The sequence below is a fragment of the Nanorana parkeri genome, unplaced genomic scaffold (genome assembly GCF_000935625.1).
Source record: "Nanorana parkeri isolate BGI_ZX_2015 unplaced genomic scaffold, ASM93562v1 scaffold134, whole genome shotgun sequence".
NCBI lineage: Eukaryota > Metazoa > Chordata > Amphibia > Anura > Dicroglossidae > Nanorana > Nanorana parkeri.
Window position 1 is genome coordinate 1254068 of NW_017306402.1, and position 23539 is coordinate 1277606.

A 23539-nucleotide genomic window follows, 5' to 3' on the forward strand; every position below is an offset into this window, starting at 1 on the left:
ACTCACAAAAAACCCTGGTCACAGCCTGATTGCCTAGGCTCCCATAGCATCACTCAAACCCCAACATAACCGGCACCTAGGCAAATGGATCTGTGGTAAGCATCTTTTAGTGTTTTAGGTTTAGTTTTGTGGGGATTGATCAATTTGGGGTAAATTATTTTAAGTGCAAAGTTCTCTCTATGTGTATTTTTACAAAGCTTTATCACAAGTATCTAAATATACAGGTGAAACTCAAATAATTAGAATATCGTGCAAAGTTCATTTATTTCACTAATGCAACTTAAAAGGTGAAACTAATATATGAGATAGACTCATTACATGCAAAGCAAGATAATTCAAGCCGTGATTTGTCATAATTGTGATGATTATGGCTTACAGCTCATGAAAACCCCAAATCCACAACCTCAAAAAAGTAGATTATTACATGCAATCAATAAAACAAGGATTGTACATAGAACAATATCGGACCTCTGAAAAGTACAAGCATGCATATGTACTCAGTACTTGGTTTGGGCCCCTTTTGCAGCACTTACTGCAATTACTTTTGCACGATATTCTAATTATTCGAGTTTCACCTGTATGTCTTCATATCAGTTCCCTGTAATCCTCTACATAGCATCACTCTGGGACTGGGAGAAAGAGGGTCATTATTCTGCAACAATCAGAACTAACAGAGAGAATTTGCTTTCAAGAAAGGAAAGCACAGGGATGACCTAAGAATTGAACTGCTAAACCCCCTCATTTTCCACTCACAGGTAAGGGAGGGTCATGGACCAGCTATATTGCTTAAATGCTGTGCAGTCTTCAGGGAAGCCCAAGACCTAGATGGGCTGCCTGAAATGAGTACCTGGATGATAGCTTTGGTTATACAGAATTACAAAGCCTGCTTTAGACAATGTAGTTTGTAGAATGCAAGTCTAAATTGTATTAGTTGTTTTGGGACAAAGTAAATAATTCTTATTGCTGATAAATGAGGCCCTTGATACTTGTTCGGTTATGATGTCACTGCTTTCCTAACAAAAAAAAACAAAAAACTACAGGGGTATATTTTACCCCTGCACGCGTAATAATGGGTGGTTAGCACTTGAATTGCTGGGGTCCTATTTCCATTTGTCATCTAGTACACTCTACATATTACTTACTGTCTTGTATTTTCTCCCCAGGTTTGCGTGGGTTTTACGAAATCCATGAGTTACACGGAATCTATATAGACACAGGTACAATACCAACATTAGCAGAGACAGTACCATACCATTTTATATGGCATTTCCATATACCATTTGTGGCTTCTTTTATTTTAAAAGCGATAATATTGTTGGAAGCATGCACAATACTGTGTTTGTGATTTCCATTATTTAGTGCTGCCACTAAAATAAGCTATGACAATGATGATATCAATGAGGTTAATGGAGCTGCTGGACCATAACTGACTTCCTGAAGTGGAAAATAATAAAGCAGAGATCTCCTGCGACATGGTAGAAAGGCAGGCCTGCTATTCCTAGTGTAATCCCATTAAGCATCCGAATTGGCTCTAGGGTGAACTAAATGTTAAAAATAAAAGAAGGAAGCATGCTAATATCATGAATAATTAAGCATCACAACAGCCGCTACAACAAAACAGCATTAACAAAAATGAGTTTCTTTGCTTACGAAGTGCAGCAGGTCATTTCTAATTAAGTGCCCCATGCGTCCATAAAAAACAATTACATTTTTAACACAATCTTATTAGATATTTATTCTTTTATTCCAGAGTAAAATCTTGACTACCATACAAATACATTTCAGTGACTGAACATTCATTGTAAATGGAATTCTTGAAATGCCAGGGGGTCTTAATTATATGAGTAAACAATGAGATGTATGCTTTATACCTCAGTGCTTACAGTAAGGATGTCTTGTGGGGTGAGTGAGGTTTATGTAGGTTACAAAAGAAATCACTTAAACACTTTGGATTAACCCTATATGGCCGTCTTGTCTCTAATGTACAATTTTAAATCATAAAAAAGGTTATAAGGTTATAACATTATTGTATACACCTTGAAGGTTTTTAGTTTGTTATGCATATTGTTTTTAAAATACATATGTCAGTTAGAGAATTGTTGCCCTATTGCCCTCAGTAGGGTTTTAAACATTAGAGCACAGGAATTTCCTATATACAAAGTTCCTTTAGATTGTACCTTTCAAGCAGCAGGGGGTAACTCAAGGGCAATCAGGAAAACAAGGGCTGCAGTGTTAACATTTTATGTTGTGTGTTGGATAGGTTGGTGTACATACTGTATGTACTGTGCATCATATATGGGGGTGGGAGAGGCTTAAAAACAAAATATGAACAAAAATATAACGTGTATATGACTATAGATAGTATATGAACCCAATATATTTCAAGACAAAGGTTTCAAAAACCAAAGTCTAAAAACTTCCTAAAAGTTTCAGATGAAACAATTGTAATTATTAAAATAAAAGTGAGCGGAGTCCTCCCTTATATGATGTTCTGTTTAAAGGAGAACTATTGGGTTCTATCTTTTTTCTATTAATGCATTCCTTAGGCTAAATAAGTAAATAATGTAATTTACTATAATTAGCCAAAATGCACAGTAAGGCTGGTGGGTGGGGCTAAGCGCCGCAATGAGAAGACATCCCGACGTATCTGACGGGATCCTCCCCACTGATGACTGACAGTGATTCTTGAGACATGCGCAGCAGCTCTCTCCTTACCTGCACATCCTCGTGTGCCAGCTCCTCCCCCCCTCTCTCTCTCTCTCCCTGCCGACACTGACATACCAAAATGATCGTGGATCGCTGATGACAGAGGGGAAGGAGCTCTCTCTCTCTCTTCAGCATTTACTACAAATGGGAAAGCTTATATATGGAAAATGCTGATCTCCAGTGACATCATTTACCATATATGGATTTTCCCATTTGTAGTAAATGCTGAAGAGAGAGAGAGAGCTCCTTCCCCTCTGTCATCAGCGATCCACGATCATTTTGGTATGTCAGTGTCGGCAGGGAAAGAGAGAGAGAGGGGGGACGGAGCTGGCACAAGGGGATGTGCAGGTAAGGAGAGAGCTGCTGCGCATGTCCATATATCCAGCTCTCCAGAATCACTGTCAGTCATCAGTGGGGAGGATCCCGTCAGATACTTTGGGATGTCTTCTCATTGCGGCGCTTAGCCCCGCCCACCACCTTAAATAAGGTTTTACAGCCTTACTGTGCATTTGGCTAATTAGAGTAAATTACATTATTTACTTATTTAGCCTAAGGAATGCATTAATAAAAAAAAGATAGAACCCCATAGTTCTCCTTTAAAAAACGTCAGGGAATCCAGGTGCCTATTTGCTTAAACTCTATGTAGTGCCTTGTGCAACATTTCCATTTACCAGTTCGAGCCTGATGGTTGTGTGAGGGCTGATCGCCCAATCGTTATGTTATTTTGTATGTCATCCCTTTTGGGGTCTTTGTTCGACCCACTTTTGTCCTTTTTTTTGTCTCTGTGATCAAAATCTTGAAAATAAAAATTATACAAAAAAAAAAAAGTCAGCATTTCACCTCATTCATATGAATTTTTGATCATCAAGGGCCACTATGATTAATCCGGCGGCACTAAATGTAAAAACCAGTAGACTATCCATTGTAAGGTTGCATATAACCACAGGCTTGCTAAAGGGGAGGCAGCTGGTGAAAGGTATGATCAATGCAGTGCCGCAAGACTTTAATTCTGGTACAAACTAGCCCTCAGAATGCTACTACGGTTAATAAAAACAGCATTAACACCCAGCTGCTACGAATGTGTTGCTGTATCTTTCTGGGGCCCTCCAGTTCATGGTCAACTACTGACGATCAAGAGCAAGTAGGACGGGCTCCAAATTACCGTCAAGCACCAACGATCAGGAGGCAGTAGCACAGACTCCCAATTACATTATCACTGTGTAGCCAATAACAATGAATGAACAAGAGACCCTCCTACCAGCCTCCGGCGTCAAGGCCCACTTCCTCCAGCAGCAAGGGGTTAAAAGACTTTCTGAATGCTAGCTATAAAATAGAAAAGGCATTCTACACCTAAGTCCCCATACTAGTGTAATAACAGACCATGGCCTGCTTGTGCTGTCCTTATGCACATAGGCTTTGTAAACAATATAGGAACCAATGATACACTATATGGCCAAACGTATGTAGACGTCCCTCCAAACAATTCAGGTGTTTCCAACAAAGGGTACTGCTAATACAAAGGCATTTTAAACAATCGTGTGCTTCTAATATTTGGGAAGAGTGCTTTTCTGTTCCAGCATAACTGGGTCCATGTGCAAAAATCCAGGTTGATAGAGACATGGTTTGGGCAGTTGGGTGTTGAGGAACCTGACTTGCACAGAGCACTTACCTCAGCCCTACTTTGGAATACAATTAAAAAGCCAATTGTGAGACTGTATTATTATCCAATATCAGTACTCAAGCTCACAAATGTTCTTCCCCACAGACACACACCAAGATATTGTGGAAAGTCTTCCCAAAAGAGTACACCATGTTATTGCCACAAAGGGGCATCCAACTCCATATTCATTCTCACAGTTTTAAAGTGTTATGTTTAAAGTTATATACAGTAAGTGTGATGGAGAGGTATAGTTCTGATTTAGCATGGAGTGCGTCAGACCTCTGCAGAAAAACAACTGCTTCTAGAGCAAGGGTCATCCTTTACAGCATGCTGGCAGGGGACAGACATTCCTACTCAGGCTGTGGCTGCTATTTTAAAGAAAACAAACAGTAAGACTTTGCACACCTTTTGTTTTGATGTATCTGATTTAAACTAAAATTTAAATCAGGCTTTAATACTAAATTATATTAATATTTACCTGAATTGAAATAATTTATCCATCTGACTTTGTGAGGTTACGAAGGAATCGCCCCAACCCACCCAAGGCAACATTTGGTGAAGTTGATCTGGAGGGTTTTTGACATTTTGACAGATGCGGGTAACATATAAACATAAAAAAAAACAGTTGTAACAAGTGAGCCATGATTGGGTAGAGTCATCATGACTTTGCCCAATCATGGCTCTCGCAGTTCTCTGTGCCTTGATTGGGCAAAGACTTCCACCTGTGGTCAGGTGCAAGGTTTTAGCCAATCAGGGCTCACAAGGCACAGTGCCCTTGGCCGAACACACGAACTGCCGATATTCGAGTCTAACTTGCGTTCGGCTCGAACATCGAGCCCAACCCTACTCTCTAGTAGTCACTAAATCAAATCCAACAGTTTTAACCTCAGGAACGTTAACATGCCAGGCCTTTATGCCAGTGGCTGGCTCCCAGAGTGCCCACAAATGCAAATTAGTTTCTTCAGTAACCCTATGTAGTAACCCTAGTCTCTACAATTTTTTTTTTTTTTTTGCCTTTATTCTAGCGTCAGTCAATGCTGAATCAATTTGTGCTGCAGGAAGTTTACTCATCTTTTGTTTTAAACATTCATTGGAGTCTCTCTACTGTATTTCATAAAAAAAAAGCAAAGCAGAAGAAATGATGCAAAGGAACCTCACTTTTATGTTTTTTTTTAGAGGTGGAGAGCACTATATTGGCCAACAAAAAGGCTGAAAATGTTCTTGCTCCAATATCTATCCATTTACACAGAGAATTTTTGGAAGTGCACTTTTATGTTTTGTATGTCTTTAAAACTTGTGGGGTTTTTTATACGCAAAAATGATCAATAGAATAAAAATGCTAGTTTATAAAACTGTAAGGCGATTATTAATAAATGAATACTTTTTCAGCATCTACAAAGGTACAACCACTCCTTAATGTTTTGATATTCTTTAAGCTTCTTCTCAGATCACTGATCCTTCAGCCATGGGATTCATTACTATGTCTAGCAGGCAGAGCTGTCCAATTTCCTTCTGGTGTAGTAGCATGTGGTTATGGAAAGCTGTATACTATTGTTAGTAATGTGATGTGTTCAAGATGGTAGTTCTTACAGAAGCCTAGATATAACTTAATGTATACCCCAGGGGCACTATTCATAAGATAATGGGGGCGCCTCAGCCTGTGGTTCTGGCACTGATATTGAAAGCATTACAACGGTATTATTAGCACACGTACTAGAGAATAATATATCATTATGTGTTTTATGTCTTGTCCATGTCAATCTAAATAGTTATATAAATAACAGCGAGCTAGTGCCAAATAACTCACAGCCAGCCCCACTGTGGAGCAAAGGTATGTAAATTGTAGTACTCACACAGCAAAAAAGGAGAGCTTTATAAATGCTGCAGGGGCAACATGCCAATGTGTGAATTTCACAAATAATGTGTTCTAAAAGGCAATATCATTCTATTGCAATTTTGTTTAGAAACACAAATGTCATGGTTCAGAATGTGGTTTACCTAACTGCTCTCATTTATCAAAGACAGAAGAAATGCCGCTGTTCTTCCCTTCTTTTTGAAGTTCAATTGAGAATCTGACTGGTTAAAATGGGAACCACAGGCCTTTAATTCAGTCATTCTGCCAAATGTTATTTCTGGTTACCTGTATGATGACAGGGTCACAGATATCCAGGGCTAGATTTTTATCACTGTGGCCTGTAGGCACACAGCCTCTGCCTCTCAAAGTAACACCCCTCTTCTAAAATCATCGCTGTTATAAAGAAATAGGTCCACCTAATCTGGCTTAGAATATTGTGATAAGGTGCAATTAAAGTGATAAGAATTGACTATGGCTTTATTGATGATGAGGGTGAAAATAAAGTTTGACCTAAAACTCTAAAACGTATACAGGGAAGAGCCACTTATTTGCCTCTGGGTCCTATTGCCACAACCTATTGTGCCTAATGGTAAATTCAATGTCTATTAGAAAATTATAGTTTTCTGGAAAAAGGGTTCTAACCTGCATTTTATTAGTCTTAGCTGCATTTAATAAGACATCTTTCTATCTGTGCTTCACACTACAATATTCTAACATGTACCTGAAATGTCTATGGTATATTCTGAATCTGCAATTGAGCTCAGGTAGTGATTTCTATTTGTAAGTGGAAATATCCCATCACAGTTGGAACTATAGTAAAGGATGCCCACAGAGTGGCAACATCATATAATTGCTTTATTTTCAAGTCAGAGGGTCAGCTTAATGTTTTTATATTTAGCCATATGCATGTATGCACCAAATCTGTTCAATAAGAGTCAGATTTTGAGTGACTATTTCTTAGGGTGCATGGCAAGCTGTATATTCCTGCGCTGCTGCAGAAGCAGTGAAAAATTTGAAACTTTTGCAGCAACAACACAAGTATGTGTGCACAAAAATCCGACAGTCCATTTGTACTTTTTATAAATGATGCTTAATGAGACTACTGGTAAGTACAATATGACAATGAAAACACTATAGCATTGCGCTCAAGCCATTTACTTTACTATGAGAAGCTGCAACAGCTTCTGATCCAGAAATAATGCAATTACACACATGAGTGCGGTGCCTGTGGCAACAATGATATATATACTTATAATCACACACCATGCCAATGGTAAAATGGTCATCACTTTTTATCTGGTGGCAGTTAAGAGTGCTATTGAATTGCTCTGAGGTCTGCAGTGTGGATATTTATTTAAAAATGTCTAAGACTAAAATAGATACTAGGAAACACATTGGACAGTGGTTAGTATTCCCATAGAAAAGCTCTGGCAAGGATATGATCCATATTGATTTGCAGGTATTGTTCTGGAAATTGTGTGATGTGGTCAGGAAACTCGCTAAGACAGACAGCTAAAGAATTGATGGAGCTGTTTTGTGGTTCTTCTTGTCCATATGTCAGTTTCGCTAAAATGGTTGTCTGTTTCAAAGATCCTGGCAGTAAGGATATTTGACTTTATGTTTACTAAAGCTGCTTTTGAAGTGGGTGGAAAGAGTTGAAAGATTTTTAGCCAACCAGATCATAGTTTTTTGGACAGTCTAAAGAAAGCATGTTCATAAAACAGGATTCTAATTATATCGGGGATCAGAGTACTGTGCTTGTTAAATGGATACATTGGAAATTGGCCCACCGAAATCATTTTTGGGTATTTTCTTTAAGGACATTACAAGATTTCATTTAGTTTTAATAAAAAGCCTGCTCAGTTTTTTTTTTAATTATAGGCTGACAAGTTAAAAATGTAATATACACTGAGTGGCCAGATTATTATGACCACCTGATGTTTGTAGGCAAATTAGCTATAATTTCGCGCTGAAGTTGCTAGAGGGCAAGACCATTATAAATAGGGAAGCAGGTTGTTTACCACGACAGTAGTAGTGATTTTTTTTCTGAAGATATGGGTAAACAATGCGATTTAACAGCCTTTGAACGTGGGATGTTGGCGCTCGGAGCCATGGAGCGAGTATCAGCAAAACAGCAGAACTCGTTAAATGTTCAAGAGCAGCTGTTGTTAAAGTGTTTAAAGACTGGACTGTCAGCCGAAAATCTGGGTCTGAACGTGCGAATCGTGGCCCAACGAAGTACTGATGGGGTGGTCATAATAATCTGGCCACTGAGCGTATATAAATATATATATTATGAATGTATTATTTTTTTAAAATACTATAATTGCATCATACAAATGACAGTTTAAACAGGCGCACTGCTATCTACAGGCTGGAATTGCCTCTTCAAGCTGAAAGCATTATTTATTGAATTAAGGCTTCAGCTTGTTTGTGAATGCTATGTCATAGCGATCACATGATCGGGAACCATTCTGCTTGATTCCCAATCAATAGCTGGGCCTGAGGGCAGGTACACACCATTTTCTTTACCAGATCTGGAACGCAGTGCATTACGTTTTGCAGAGTTTTTACTGCGATCTTACCGCGCTTCGGATCTTGTTTTTTACCTTAAAATGGGCTTTCAGGTGCGTTCCAGTGCGTTTTTGATGCATTTCCTTGCGTTCCAGACCAGACAAAATGAGACATGCAGTATTTTTCTGGTCTGGTACGGACTGCGCTGGTGTGAACAGAGGCCAGAAATAGCATACATCAGGATGCATTTTGGGTCCGGAAACAATCTGGTCTGGTCTAGAGATTATCTGGATGTGGTGTGAATGGGCCCTGTAGCTGTCAAAGCATGCTTTGATGGCTAGTCTTCTAGCACAGTGTCAGCTGGTAAGTGTCAACAGGATGAGATATATAAATGCATCTTCAGCATGTGACATCTTTCTGAGGAACATTACTACACCGGTAGCTGGAGGAAAGAAGTTAAAATTGTACTTAAGCACATATAAATAAAATACAAATTATTGCAGAAATGTGTTACTTAAACATTTTTTCATGATTTTTCTTTAAACCTGCAACTAGTGATTTTGATTTGGTATCACTCAGACTAGAAGAGAGCAGAGACTATAAGGCAGCACAAGACGCTATATAGTTTTGCTGCAGTGCACATGAGCTGGGAAGGAAAATTCCGACAGGAGAAAAGAACAGAATGAGCAGAAGGATTATTCATCACTGTCCAGTCACAAGATGAAACTTGGAGAAGTCCTACCTGTATTGCTTAACTGCAGAAGGGAAATGTCAGATCAGCAGCTTGGCTGTGCTGTCCGGTAAGACGGTGTATATCTTAGGATAAGATGGAAAGCCTTTTACAAGTAAAACAGGCTTCTTTATATGCATTTCAACATTATATTTAGCTGCTTACATGGAGTTTAGTCTAAAATATTGTTTTACAAACATAAAAGTGGCCTGCTAAAATGTTTTTCCCTGGCTCACTTAGGGCTCTTGCACATGGCCTGCTCCCTCACCGTAAATGCTGGTGTATTCTCACTGGCAGAGAGCCCCAGGTGCAGCATACAGCCTTACATTAAAGTCACCGGCACTGTGTAAACCCGCAAATGTATATGGATGTAAAGTCTCCGACGCACCCAGTGTGCTTCCAAACTTTTACGTCCATGTGCAGCACAGGTTTATGGAGTGCCGGCATGTACCTGCCTACAACAACATAAAGCCATTGATTTTAGTGTGAGGCTGTATGCTGCACCTGGTGTTCTTTGCCAGCAGGAATTTGCTGGCATTTACAGTGTACCAAAACCAGTGCCTGTGTGCAAGAGCCCTTATGCTTTTAGTTTACCCTGCCAGGAGGGTGTTAAAATGAAAAACAACATTGCAACTTTTTCCAAAATATGTTTTACATATTTATTGAACTGAGGAACTTCAGGGCTTTCACATAAAAACACCTTTTCTTCTCTTCCAAAACTCTCCTATTCCATGTGATATTGCATATTCAGCTGTGGATTTGCACTCCAATGGAGTGAAACCAACAAGGGCAGTTCCTGCTGTGTTGATGCCATATTGCAGAGCCAACTGTTGAATCTCAGCTTCGATATATTGAGGAGATACCTGTGAAAACTTTTCTCCACAAATATGATAAGATATATATTTATTAGCTTCTGAGGAAGAAGTGGACTCCTCAATATCTCTGAAACTCTCCACATTACAGGCTATTTCTACATGGCCACTGTTTGGGAAAGCCATTGCTTGCACTCCCTTAAGTCCTCCAGACCGACCACGGATGGCAGTTGCTATAGCTCTTCCTGAAGTCAGGTCCTGTGTGTCGAGAGTGACGTTGCAGTTCATCACATAAGGGCTGGCACCAACACCTAGGACAGGGAACACAGTGGTAAAAATCGGGGACAAAGAAATATGTTCTATTTAAGAAGCGGATATATTATTTTAAAATTATGAAATGAATGTAACATTATTCAAAATTGCATTGCAAAAATATTATGCACAATGTTTTTGACTGCAGGAGTTGCTTGAATATACAGTTTGCGAAAACCAGTGGTCATATATCGGATTCTGGCTTTATAGGACCATTATATGAACTATAAATATCAGCAGACTCTTGGAATAATTCACAAAAGGCTTTATAGTTGGAATAAGGACAAGTGTGGTATTCTACCTAAGCCTTAGCGGCTTGTTATAATGCACCAAACTACAGCTGCCACCAAGCCAAATGCAAAGTTATGCAGGAGTTGCTAAACCACTAACTTTGGAACAACATAGGTTGCTTACATCTACATAACACTATTGGGAGTTATATTGTGAGGCCACTAACAAATATGAGGATAAAGCTGTGATAACCACAAGCTAATAAATTGTTACTCATTGTTGAACAATGGTTGATAATTGAATCACCAAGCTATGATTTTTTATACCATGGGAAACCAGCTGGTGTTGTGATTAAAAAAAGAAATACATTTCTCCATTGGGGTTGAAGTGATAAGTTAGACTATGTCTAGTATTTATATATGTATATACTATATTTAGACATTTCTGTGGAGAAAATAAGATGTAATTTATATAGTGGGTCCTCTACGATCAAGTTTGAATGTTCTTAGTGTTTTTGCAATCTGAATAAAGTAGGCATAGTCATCCATCAGGACAGGACAGGTCCAGAAATGCTATGGCTGTATAATAGTACTTTAGCGGTTAAAGAGTTGAGTCCTGCACAGGATAATCAAAATAGATGTTGATACCAAAAACAAAGACTGCAGACCCAAATGATGATGTAAAGGTAGCAAGATTCTGCATTTTCAGGTACTCTTTTCAATACTGTAAACAGAGAGTTGCCGTCTTCAGCAACCATTTTATGTCTTGTAAACAGATGCCACCTCTAATTCCAATGCATTGTGAAAGACACCTTGGGCTTGGCCTATTTTCGTCAGCTTAGCCATACACCGTATTGGGTTCAATGTCTTCAAACTTTTTTTATAAAGAAAATAATCTTACGTTCTACAATATTTTTAATGCATTTTGTTATGTGAGCTTTTGACAGAGAATGGGTTAAGCACTTAGACAAATAATAATTAGTTCTGAATGCTTTAAGCATTTTTGTTTACAAATGTTTATACCAAAACAGCCCCGGTATGGTTCGTTATGCTATTAACATCCATGTTGAGGATGTTTGTGGTACAGATTATTATTGAAGTCATATACACAGAATCAGAGGAAGACAAAACAAAAATGAAGAACACAACCAGAAACAGAAGGCTGGGAGTGGGGCCCAGAGACATACAAATAGGCTGTTTTTATTGTCCCCTCATAACACACTCTCCCACTATCAAAATCAATTGTACATCAGGGGTGAATAATTAAAAGAATAAGCACGTTTCTATTCATGAAAGATGATGAGATTGGCTCCACATGTATCCGCGTCTTCTGTACCACCACACAGGAAGGATATGAGTTTATTTATAGTTGGGAGGGGGAGAGCAGCTATTTTTGACTAAGAATAGGGGAAATCATTAGGACATGTCAAGGACTATTCATAGTCAAAGGTCACTGGTTCTGGTAAACATCTATCCAACCAATATTTTGGTTAAATATTTATCCTATAAGTAAAGGCAGTATAACCTTGAGCGTCTACCTCAGGCCCCGGTAGTAGACTTCGCTCTCTTCTCATAATTTCTGTTATATAACACAATCCTGCTTCAACTACCTTCTCAGTACCTGAATAATCATCCTGATATTTCTCTTCAAGTTACCAACTTCACATTACAGAGATGCTGAATCTCCGAACATGGGGACTGTCCCTATGAGAGGTTCATCGCATGGCAGAGGATTCTGAATACTGGAACAACTTAGCAATATTTTACATGGTGTACCTCATTTTCCCCAAAGGCTCGGTCACTGGTGTGGCTGGAGCCATCCATGTTGCCATGTAACTGCATGTAACTAGGAGCTATCAAAACCATTGCTGGTTATACACACCATTACTTTTGATAGTCCTGAATTTCCTTCTAGCATTATGCAGGCTGTAAACATGTAACCAGGTAATGAGAAAAAAGAGGCTGGAAGATAAAATGGAAATCACATGAAAATTTCCAACAAGGCCAACCAATTGTATCCATAATGTTTGTAGTATATTAGTATGCAACAGCCATACTTGATACACACACACTGCTTAATTAAACAACTGTTGCAGTGATCGTACTGTGTGTTTGTTGCTGCTAAAATTCTGTACTGAAAGGGGTTACCTATCAGCTGCACATGCAGTATTACTGCTCAGATATAAACCATATGATGCCTGTACTACAACTGCTGATTCTGTTTTACCAAAGCATTAAATCATTTGTAACTATTGGATGATGGCATGGGATCATTCAATTTATAAATGAATAACACACCATATAGTACATAATGTCCAGGCAAACAGTTTATTTTTTTTAAACTTTAGTTTTTTATTAGTATACAGTGGTACCTCGGTTCACGAACTCTTCTGTACGCGAACAATTCGGTTCACGAACAGGAAGTTCGGCAAAATTTTGCTTTCGTTCGCGAACTCCGCATCGGGGGTGACGAACACAACCGCAGCCATCTTCCCCGCTCTGACACATGGTCGTGGCTTTCTCTAGTCGAGATCGCTGTCTGATCGGTTCGCGACCAGAATTGTGGAACAAATTAAGTTCGTGAACCGAGGTACCACTGTGTATCAAAAATAAACAGAAACATTGTCATTGCCAGGCAAACAGTTTAACAGGTAAAATACATATAACTAACTAGCTGCCAAGGCTTTGTAATTCTGCACCCCCACAATTCTGTACAACATACCCTGCTCCTGGACCTCTCTGCAGACTATACTGTATCTCAGAAATACAGCCTGGTATTACATACAATGAAATGCAGAAAGCTGATGAGATCATCATTCTGCTTTGCCTCCTCCTAGGAAGATCTCCTGAAACTGAAATTAGGGTATGCTGATGTAGCCTCTCAAACAATATTAACTCATGATAATATTGCTTAAAGTCCACCTTAAGATGCTCTATGTTTTACTGTAGCTTGATGAATCAGGACCATAGTGGGATTATCTAAATAATTTGCACACCTGTGCTTCCACAAAGAATTGTGGAAAATATGCACTATGGTTCCTAAGCACCAGGGCTGAGAAATACACTATGCACATCCATCACTTTGACAGGAAAAACAAATGCTTACTTCGTTCTAAGAATCAGTGTAGAACATTAGTGTTTCTCTTACCACAGGAATGGGATAAGTGACAGCTAATTTTACTATTTTTACAGTGCAAAGGAAAACATTTGCTACACACTTTAGGTCCCACTATGCGCTATCTTCTTGGCATACAGCAGCATTGTTCTGCAATAGAGATGCCTAACCAAGTGTAAGTGAAGTCTCCTATATAATAAAGTATAACGCTAAATTGAACAGCGAGATATAGTTTAAAATAAAGAGCTCCAAATCACAGTCAGTAAATACTTTTACCTTTTTCCTTGCAATGGGAGAGCAGTTAATATCAAGGCCAGTACCTTACAAATGTTGAAACTGTGTCTAACTCCGCTATAAGCCAACAGCCCAGACTCCATGGAGCAGGAAAATACCTATGTCAAAGGTAACCAAACTGCGCCCCCCCCCCACCCCCTCCAAATGTAATGAAACAACAAAACTCATAATGCCATCTGCCTGTGCTCTCTGATTCCTGAAATGCATTATGGGACGTGTTGTTCCTCAACAGATGGAGGAACGAAGTTTGGTTACCCCGATCTATATTATTTATGGCAGTGGATCTCTTTCTCTTGATTCATACCTACTCATCTACTATATGACATATAACTAGCAGAAGCAGTCACAAAGAGGAGTATACATCTAAGTTGTTATATATGTTTCCTGTTAAAGCTGAACTCCAGCCTTACCTTCAGTCTTGCACCATTGTAGGGGCTCCTCTCTTGAAATGTATTATTATATACAGTATGATCACAAATAATGTTAGCCATCAAGTCAAAATAGAAAAAAAAAAATTTCCCATCCCATCAAATATTATCACCATCAATGCCTCTACATGAGGTTTGTGACATACTATGACAAAATGTAATAATTTATTCTGAGACATCTGCTTCATTTTTAAAACTACATGGCTAGAGGTACCAGTTAGGAATGAGTGAAATCGAAACTTTTCATTTCCCTGAAAGTTTGGTGAAATTACTGCAATGCTTTGGTGTCAAATGGGAAGGCCGAAGTAAGATTTTTTTTTTTTTAAGGACGCAATGAGCTTTCAATGGCCAAAGACAATTACAGGCAGTCCCTGAGTTACATACATCCGACTCCTACTTACAAACGGAGGCTATTACTGTACAGCAGGGTAGTTGTAATGCTACCACACTCGTGCAGATAAGGAGTGCCCGCCTTTTTGGGTCTGGTTAGTAGTACTGTACATACATTACAGGAAGTTGGCTCTTGTTAGAGGGGTACCCACCTCTTCTTCCGGGTCACTGAGGTTTTCACTGCTGTCTGTATCCTCATTAGAAAGATTTAATCTCACCTCCTGTCCTTGAGACAACAGGAAGTGAAAAGAAATCTACCCCTAGGAAAAGAAATTCACTCCTGTAAGAGTGATCATGGCAAAAAGGTGTCTCCACTGAAGCTTTATCACCAGTCCTTGTTTCCACGACAACCCAAAATTTTCAAAATCCAACTGTCCCAGGGACAGAAAGTGAGGTGAAATCTTCTGAACAGGGGCACACACAGCAAAACAAACTTTACAGGAGGTTAACCCTTCCCTATGCTATCCAAATCAACAAAATATATTTTTGGCTGGAGTTACACTTAAAAAATTTACCTGTTCCAACTTACATACAAATTCAACTTAAGAACAAATCTACAGTCCCTATCTTGTTTGTAATCCGGGGACTGCCTGTATAGAAGCTCCTTTCAACTATCCTGAACCTGCTTGTGATGAAAAAATAGCTCCTTGCTAGCCTCATAATTTCAACTAAAACATTTAACGTGACAATACACAAATATGTTCAAATATACAAACTACAGTATTCAAATATACAAAAAAATAGAACCCCCCTAAAATAAACTACCCTAAATACAACACCAAAAAAGAAAGTAAGAGTAAATGTTTTTTTAATTTTTTTTTCTTCGTTCAAGAAACACAGTAGTGCCTTCTTAAAACGGAAGGTATTTGTATCTCAATTCCATCACAGATCCAGAAAATTTCAAGCAAATTTTAAGCAAGTTCCTACTTTGGTAAAATTTTGCCTATAGTGAAATACCGTGTTTCCCCGAAAGTAAGACCTAGCGCTATCTTCGGGGATGTCTGTAATATAAGACCTACCCCGAAAATAAGACCTAGTTCGGGGTAGGTCTTATATTACAGACATCCCCAAAGATAGCGCTAGATCTTACTTCCGGGGTAGCTGTGAAGACCGGCCGCAGCTCCCTCCCGCCCCCTCGCCCGTCCACCTACCCGCACGCTGTTGCTCTCTGGATGACGACATCAGAGCGGAGAGGCAGCTCCCTCCCGCCCCCTACCCGACACGCCCCCCCTCCAGCAGCACGCATGCCCGCCCCCTCGTCTCCTTAGTTCCGAGCGGAGAGGCAGCTCCCTCCCGCCCCCCTGCCAGACACGCCCCCCCGGCCGCACGCATGCCCGCCCACCTGTTTGTGGCTCCCTGGACGGCAGAGCACAGCTGCAGCCAGGTAAGACATCCCCCGAAAATAAGACCTAGTGTCTTATTTCGTGCAAAAAAAAAAATAAGACACTGTCTTATTTTCGGGGAAACACGGTAGTTAATTTTGCAGCAAAATTAATTTGCAGAGTTATTACCTAGCACCAGTTCTATTTCTTTGCATGAGTCTCAAAGACCAACCTGTTATTCCGTGCCTTTGTGATGGTTTTGGCCCAATATCAGTTTTCAGGGAGTCCATATGGATTTCTGATTTCTTCTTAAACCATCCAAGAGATCTCCTCTTATCTGCCAAGCACTTCATGTCTGGTCTGTCAGCATAGCCAAAAAGAAATACACTGCAGCCTGGCACAAGTATGACCAGTTCTTTGGCAATACCTAAATAATGTTTAGCGTAAAAATAAAGAGATTGATAGGATATCACGGAGCACAATGCCATTTAAACATTTGCGGGCTTCATGCATTAAGGCATGCATGAATGGCACCCCAATGCACCTTCTGGTGGGTGTGCATTGCACCTTACTGCAATTATGTGCCTTGCAATGCCATGCGGTGATGCATTCATCACTTTTTTCACTGCACTGCAAGCTATTGCCCACAGGAGGTGTGTTGGGGTTCCATTAAGAAAATTATTGAAATATCAGCACACCTAGCGTGAGGTGCAATGTTCTGTGCTAAAGCAGGTGGTAAACGCACAGATACCATGCCTCGAGCACAATGCTGTGGTGTGAACAGGCCCTGGAAATTTTGGTTCTCTTAAAACAGCCCATGCATTTCTGAGTAGCTTTGGCTCTATGCCACTAATCTTCACTAGGCGTTTAGAGCTAGTAAGTGGTAACTACCAGTGCTGATTAATGTACGCCGCCTTGTGTTATGTCTAAGTTAATCCTCTATGTAATTGCTGCTATGAAGCACTTTCAAGATCACAAACGCACTAATAAGCTGCAAGGAGAAGTACAATAGTGACATCTTGTGGCCTATTGCCTTATACAGTATATATTTTATATATTATGGAAATAATAGATACAAATATGGATGGATTTTATTAACAAAAAACTGTATATGTTACAGATATTTTAAATGCATAGGCTGGCAAGCCTCTGATTAAAACAGTGGCATACCAGAAAGTAAATATGTAACTCATAACAGATTAGAAAGCATTGCCTGAAGGATAAACAAATGTTTGCTATGGAAATTAATTTATAACACAATATAATCATTTTAAGTACATCTATAACACAGTGCTTTAAAGTGTGTGCCCCTGTTCCTATGGAAGTGCACAACATTATTTAACGGTTTCATAGTTCATGTTCTCAACAAATTTCCAATAGCCACAAAAGTGGCCAAATTGAAGAAGAATCTGGCCAGCTGACTCTCACTCAAGACCCAGGATCCCATCATAATATAACTGATGTAGTTTCTCAATATGATATATTAGGACGTACCTGTTGCAATATCACCACATTGCTCCAGTGTTATACCTAATAGAGGATAGATGGGTGCTAGGTCAATGGCACCAAGACACGGATGTATTCCATCATGCACAGATAAGTTGATGGATGAAAGGCCTGCCACGCAAGCAGACACCACAGATTTACCTGCATGAATAAAAATTCAAAAAAAAAAATCAAAGATTCATCAACAAGTGTCCACTTTAGGAGAAATACTATTATTTGTAAGTACGTCTCAAGAAAAATGGCTGACTCACATGTATTCTGTTAAATGAAATAAATACACAAGGTTTTTGCGCTCTTGTTTTTTTATAAGTGGCACCAGAGGACAGAAAAGAGGGGTAATGTATGCACTTACAAAAGACCGGAAAATGCCAGCATATGTATCAGCTGAGGGGGTCCGACACAAAACCTCACTGGTGAAATGGAAGAAACTTTGATTTAACTGGGACAATCATCAGTTCAGGAGCTAGGAGTAAACAGCACTCTAAGTTTGAAATGTAAAACAGAGAAGCAAAAAATAAAAAAGTAAAAAGATTTTATTAAAAATAAAAGCATAAAATGCACTCACAGCAGTGATGGGTATAGATGTCCTTGAAGCATGGAAGGTACACTGGTTGTCCTTAACCCAGTCTTGACCAGCAGGTGCAAGGAGCGGTACTGTATGTCAGCAATGTTGGTGAGATATACTGGCGGAGTAGTACTGCCGATGTGCTGAGTGGACTTCCTCAATCAGTGTAAAGCAGAGTGGAGTCAGTCAGTATTCTGCAGAGTCATTGGTGGTGTGGCTCCCCACAGCTGTGAGGAATTTTGTCCAACATCCTGAACTAATGATTGTCCCGGTGAAATCGAAGACTGTTCCACTTCACCATTGATGTTTTGTGTCGGACGCCCACAGCTGATACATATGCTGGCATTTTCCGGTCTTTTATGAGTGCATACATTACCCCTCTTTTCTGTCCTCTGGTGTCACTTGGATAACGCACTTATGAATTTAGGGAAACCACTTGAAACATTTGTTGCATTGACCTATTTCAATTGCCTTTCTATGATTTAATTGTAAACAACTGAAAGTTTGTAATTTTTTCCAATAAGCCTGATTTGCAAAGGGGGTTAAACTGTGGACATACTTACATTGGACAGAATCAAACACCGCGCCAGCAGATTTTGGTTCAAGAGAGTATTAATTAATGATGTTCAGGAGTGCAGGGCGATAATACTTACATTGGGCCAAACTGGACCAATGCAAGTATGCATAATAACTTATTCCTGGAGTTCTGCTTTAAGACTTCTGCTGTGGGGAGAAGCTATCTAAATGCACTAATGCAGGGCATTGTGTCCTGCAAAGACATCTGCATCTGTTGGAGCATTTCCTCTCTATCACAGAGAAGCTCAATTAGCCACAGTCATTTCGGTTACTATACTTGTGGCACTTGTCCTACGTGCTCTAAAATGATTTATGGGACAGTCTTGCCTATTAAAGCGGACCTTTACCCCCTTCCACTAAAAATCACATCAGCATGCAGCTCTGCATGGTGATTTAGGGTCATCTTACATTCATTAGTTAAACAAACTTGCTTTTCATTTACTTACAAATAGAGTTCATCTACTTCCTTGTCCAGTTCTGGCACAAATGATCTAATGTGCCAAAGTGTTGAATCTTAGGAAAGTTACATCAGCAGAACATTTCTGGGAAATCTCATCTGTAATCTCATGAGATCTCAGGGAAAGGCATTTCCCTCCCCTGAGATGATGTGCATGGTCACATGTCCCAGTTACATGTGCCAGAGTAGTACATGTACAGGAAGTAAAGGAAAATCTAGTAATCTGCCCTTAGCAAAAATGACCACTGCCAGAAGACTGCCGAAGAAAAGAAAAACAAGGTATGCAAAGAATAAAAAGCCGGCAATTATCTATACGTATGTGTTTGTAGATTGTCATTACTAAACATTTCTAAAGGTGTGTTTGTTGTTATTTTAAAGATATGGGTAAAGTTCCCCTTTATGCAGTGGCCTGATTTCCAGTCATAGGGTGTCTCCTTTACCTTGTGGGGTCCTATGGAGACCCACTAGAGCCACCCTTGCATGCACGCTGCTGGAATCAGGACTACAACATGACATACATATGCTGCCTTTGCCAATACATACAGGCAGGTCAAAAGACGGCAATTATCTAGAGTATGTGTTTGTAGATTACAATTATTAAACATTTCTAAAGGTATGTTTGCTGTTTTTTTAAAGATATGGTTAAAGGTCCGCTTTAAAATGTCACTTCACCCAAAAGTGAAATTTCCAGGATTTGGTAGATGCTGGGGAGATAGACCACAAAATGCTTTCTTATATCTGCCAGTGAATGCCTTGTTGAGATGTCAGCAGTCTGTGTCCCATTCTGCACACCTACTGGGGCCATTACAAAAGGGACTTAACGCTCCTAGTTGGAAATCTTGGAAAACACCCAAAAGTCTCAGGGGGTGAACAGAGCCAAACTCTTGCAGGAAAATCTCACCACTGGAGTCCACAAAAAAATAGCTAGAAGGTAACTCATTCCTCCCAGCTCCACCTACACATGAAATATCCCCTTGGGCAGACTAGCCCTTTACTTACTCTTAGAATAATAAAACAGATTAACTAGACAAAGTAGGTTAATAAAAACATACTTTCTAATTGGCTGCAAATTTAACAATAACTTTGTTATATTTTTGGAACAAGTAGTTCAGCTTTAACATTCTTTTAAGCTTTTAATATTTTAATTATTAATAATGCCAACACATTAGAAGATTAATTGTGCCTCATTTATTTTACACTGCTGTTGTTTTCTAAACTACTTTTTTTTTACAGCGTGTTGTCTGAAGATTGGAGTCAGCTGGTACCTAGTTTTCAACCAACATACACACACTCAAACCCATACCTATAGAAATTAAAATAAAGATACATTTTTGAAGCTTCTGCCACAGCCAGCTACCATAGGCTAATGCAGTCTAATCCAAAACTCTTCAAAAGATGATTAGAGGCAGGGCCGTGCCTGTAGGCATGAATGGAAATCTGTTTAGCCAAGGTTGGCTCCCCTACCTGCGTTGGAACCCGGCAGCTTTCACATATGCGGAGAAGAACCCCAGTGTTGGGTAAGGCTGCCCTAAACACCTGTCCGCATCAGACAGGCATTTTACAGGGCAGCCTTACGCAGGGCCCGGAGTCCTTCCCCTGCAGAAGCCGGCGGTTCCTGTAGGCGTCGCTGGTTTTGGAGCAGGTGGGTGCATTTTGTGCAGGATGCACCATCTTGCTATTGCTGGTTTTGTATCTTGACAATACTGAGAAATAGGCAGAGTAGATACCTGTATTGAACCCTACACGGAGGGCGCCTGTAGGCACTTGCCTACTCTGGGTAACGGTAACTCCGGCCCTGATTAGAGGACCTGTAACCTTTTGTTGAATACCTCTATTTCCCAGATTTTGTCTCAGGGTCAAACGTGGGTCACCATTGCCCCTTGCTGGGGGTGACTGAGCTACTATGCTTTATCATCTTATGGCGGGGCCCCCTGTTTTTGTGTAAGGTTTACTGGAAGTGTGACTTTTTATGGAAATTAATGCAGAAGTTGTGACTGTTCAGTAGGTTTCGTTAATTAGTAATGAAATTTGAACTCTGGACAAAACCATTTTTTAAATATTTGTACAGTAAATAAATTAACAATGATGGAGTGTGCCCATTCCTGGCCACTGCAGCATCCTGCCAGTGTTAAATGTCCAGTGCTGAGATATTAGATTCTGGGTACAATATGCTCAGTACAGTGAGTGTCTCTTTCCTTTTCAATGAATGCAAAGTATTCTGTGGTTGGGGAAGGTGTGGATGAACATCATGATCCCCCCTCCTCCAATTATGGAAAGCCTTGCAGTCATTAAAAAGAATGCAAGGCTTTTTCTGAATGGAGGACCGGGTAAAATGTACGACTAACTGTATTGACTGTACAACCAGAACTTGTTATCTCAGCACCAGGAGCTTGGCGCTGACAGGACAGTACGGCTAAAGGCTAAAATAAGGAATGCTGCAGCGGCCAGCGATGGTGCACACGTCATCATTGGTAATTCACTTTTAATGTGCAAAAGTATATAAAACTACCCAGAATTAGGCATTAACCAACTGTAGGTTCTTTGTTGGCACTTGTGCACCTGTGTTTGTGCACTAGTCGCAGAAAATCACAGGGGGGCCAAAAGGCAGATGCCAATATCCTAATGCTGCCCAAGTCTTAATACCACAACAGGAAAGTCAGGAAACCACCAGCACTCAGTAGTAAAGATAACTTTGATACTGAGTGCTGGTGATTTCCTAACTTTCCTGTGTTTGCACGGCGCCATCCGTGGTAATTCATCACTGCGAGCACCACTTTTTCTTATCTGGCCTGGGACTGCTGTGAGGAGTGCGGAGGGTCTCTCCATCTACTTACATTAATACCACCACACACATTACAATAGGATTGTTCTTACCAACATCTATATAGTATCTGATTTGATACAGATTGATTGTATAGTTTAGGTAGGTCCTCAGATTGTAACATGTATAGTGAGCTTTATACTATAGCTGCAGGTTGGCAGCTTTGCTGTATTGTTATACTAATACATTTAATTGTTTTTTTAAAATATCATATTTGTTTTAGTGTTTGTCAGATGATTGTCACTGCAATACAAACAGTATATAAAACAATTCATATATACTGTATATATATATTATATTATTATTTATTAAACTAATAAATGAGAATACAATTCCTGTTACTGTTGGGGTTACACCAAAATGTAAAAAAATACATGTACAAATCCATGTGTCCAAGTAAAGCATTAAACGTTTTATGGGCTTTTCATTTCCCCAGCAAATGAAGTAATTTAATTAACAGCTTTTTCTTAATTCCCTTGGGATCGGTTTTTCACTTACTCAGCTAAAATAATGTTCACAAATGAGGTTCCCGGATCTTGAAACAACAGCAAGAATATTTATTAAATCATGGGATGTCATACAGCACTTTATGGCCTATTCATTACATCCTGTGACTTCTTGCTCAGCACAACTCAATGCACAATGGCCCCAGGGATTCGGGACGTGTAGCAGCACACATGCCAAGTCATTTCCCCCAAACAAAATAATAGAATGAAACAAAAAGGATGGCTTATAATTGGAGACATGTTGGATGTTCATCAAATAGACATTTTTTATGGCCACACCCATATTTCACATCCGTAAGTGTTTGTAAACAGAATACTATTCAAAATGTTCTAGTCTACAGCCACAGTCACACTTGACTACTCTCCAATCATGCTTCTCCTGTATGGGGACTTTGTTCCCAGTCTACACTTTAAACACGTGTGTTTAAAGTGTTTAAGTTGAAGCAGATGAATTTAAAAAGGAACATGTAGCACTTTGGTGAGCTCACTATAAGCAGAAAGTAGTCATGCAAACTGGATCCCCATGGCTATCACGTAAATTATGTTTTTAATGACTTATTGTCATATGTGATGCAACCATACATACTTACAACCTAAAACGCGTGTGCTAGGAAAACCATCTGGACCATACATATTCACTAGATGGTACATACCACACAAACTGTTAATGGGAATTTCACCCTATAAAATGGCCGGTCCACCCAAAATTGGTATCGCACATTTAGCAGAAGTGGAGAGTA

At 39.6% G+C, this 23539-nt stretch overlaps 1 protein-coding gene across 1 annotated transcript in view; it reads right to left on the reverse strand.

Moving 5' to 3' along the window:
- Positions 1-10136: 10136 nt before the first annotated feature.
- Positions 10137-23539, reverse strand: part of LOC108784956 (glutamate formimidoyltransferase-like) — a 39963-nt gene continuing 26560 nt past the window's right edge. Inside the window, exons 4-6 of the mRNA XM_018553909.1 lie at positions 17863-18015; positions 16601-16795; positions 10137-10588 (exon numbers count right to left, since the gene is read on the reverse strand). Of these exons, the coding sequence (XP_018409411.1) occupies positions 10152-10588; positions 16601-16795; positions 17863-18015 (785 nt within the window). The 3' untranslated portion in view covers positions 10137-10151. The remainder of the gene's footprint in view (positions 10589-16600; positions 16796-17862; positions 18016-23539) is intronic.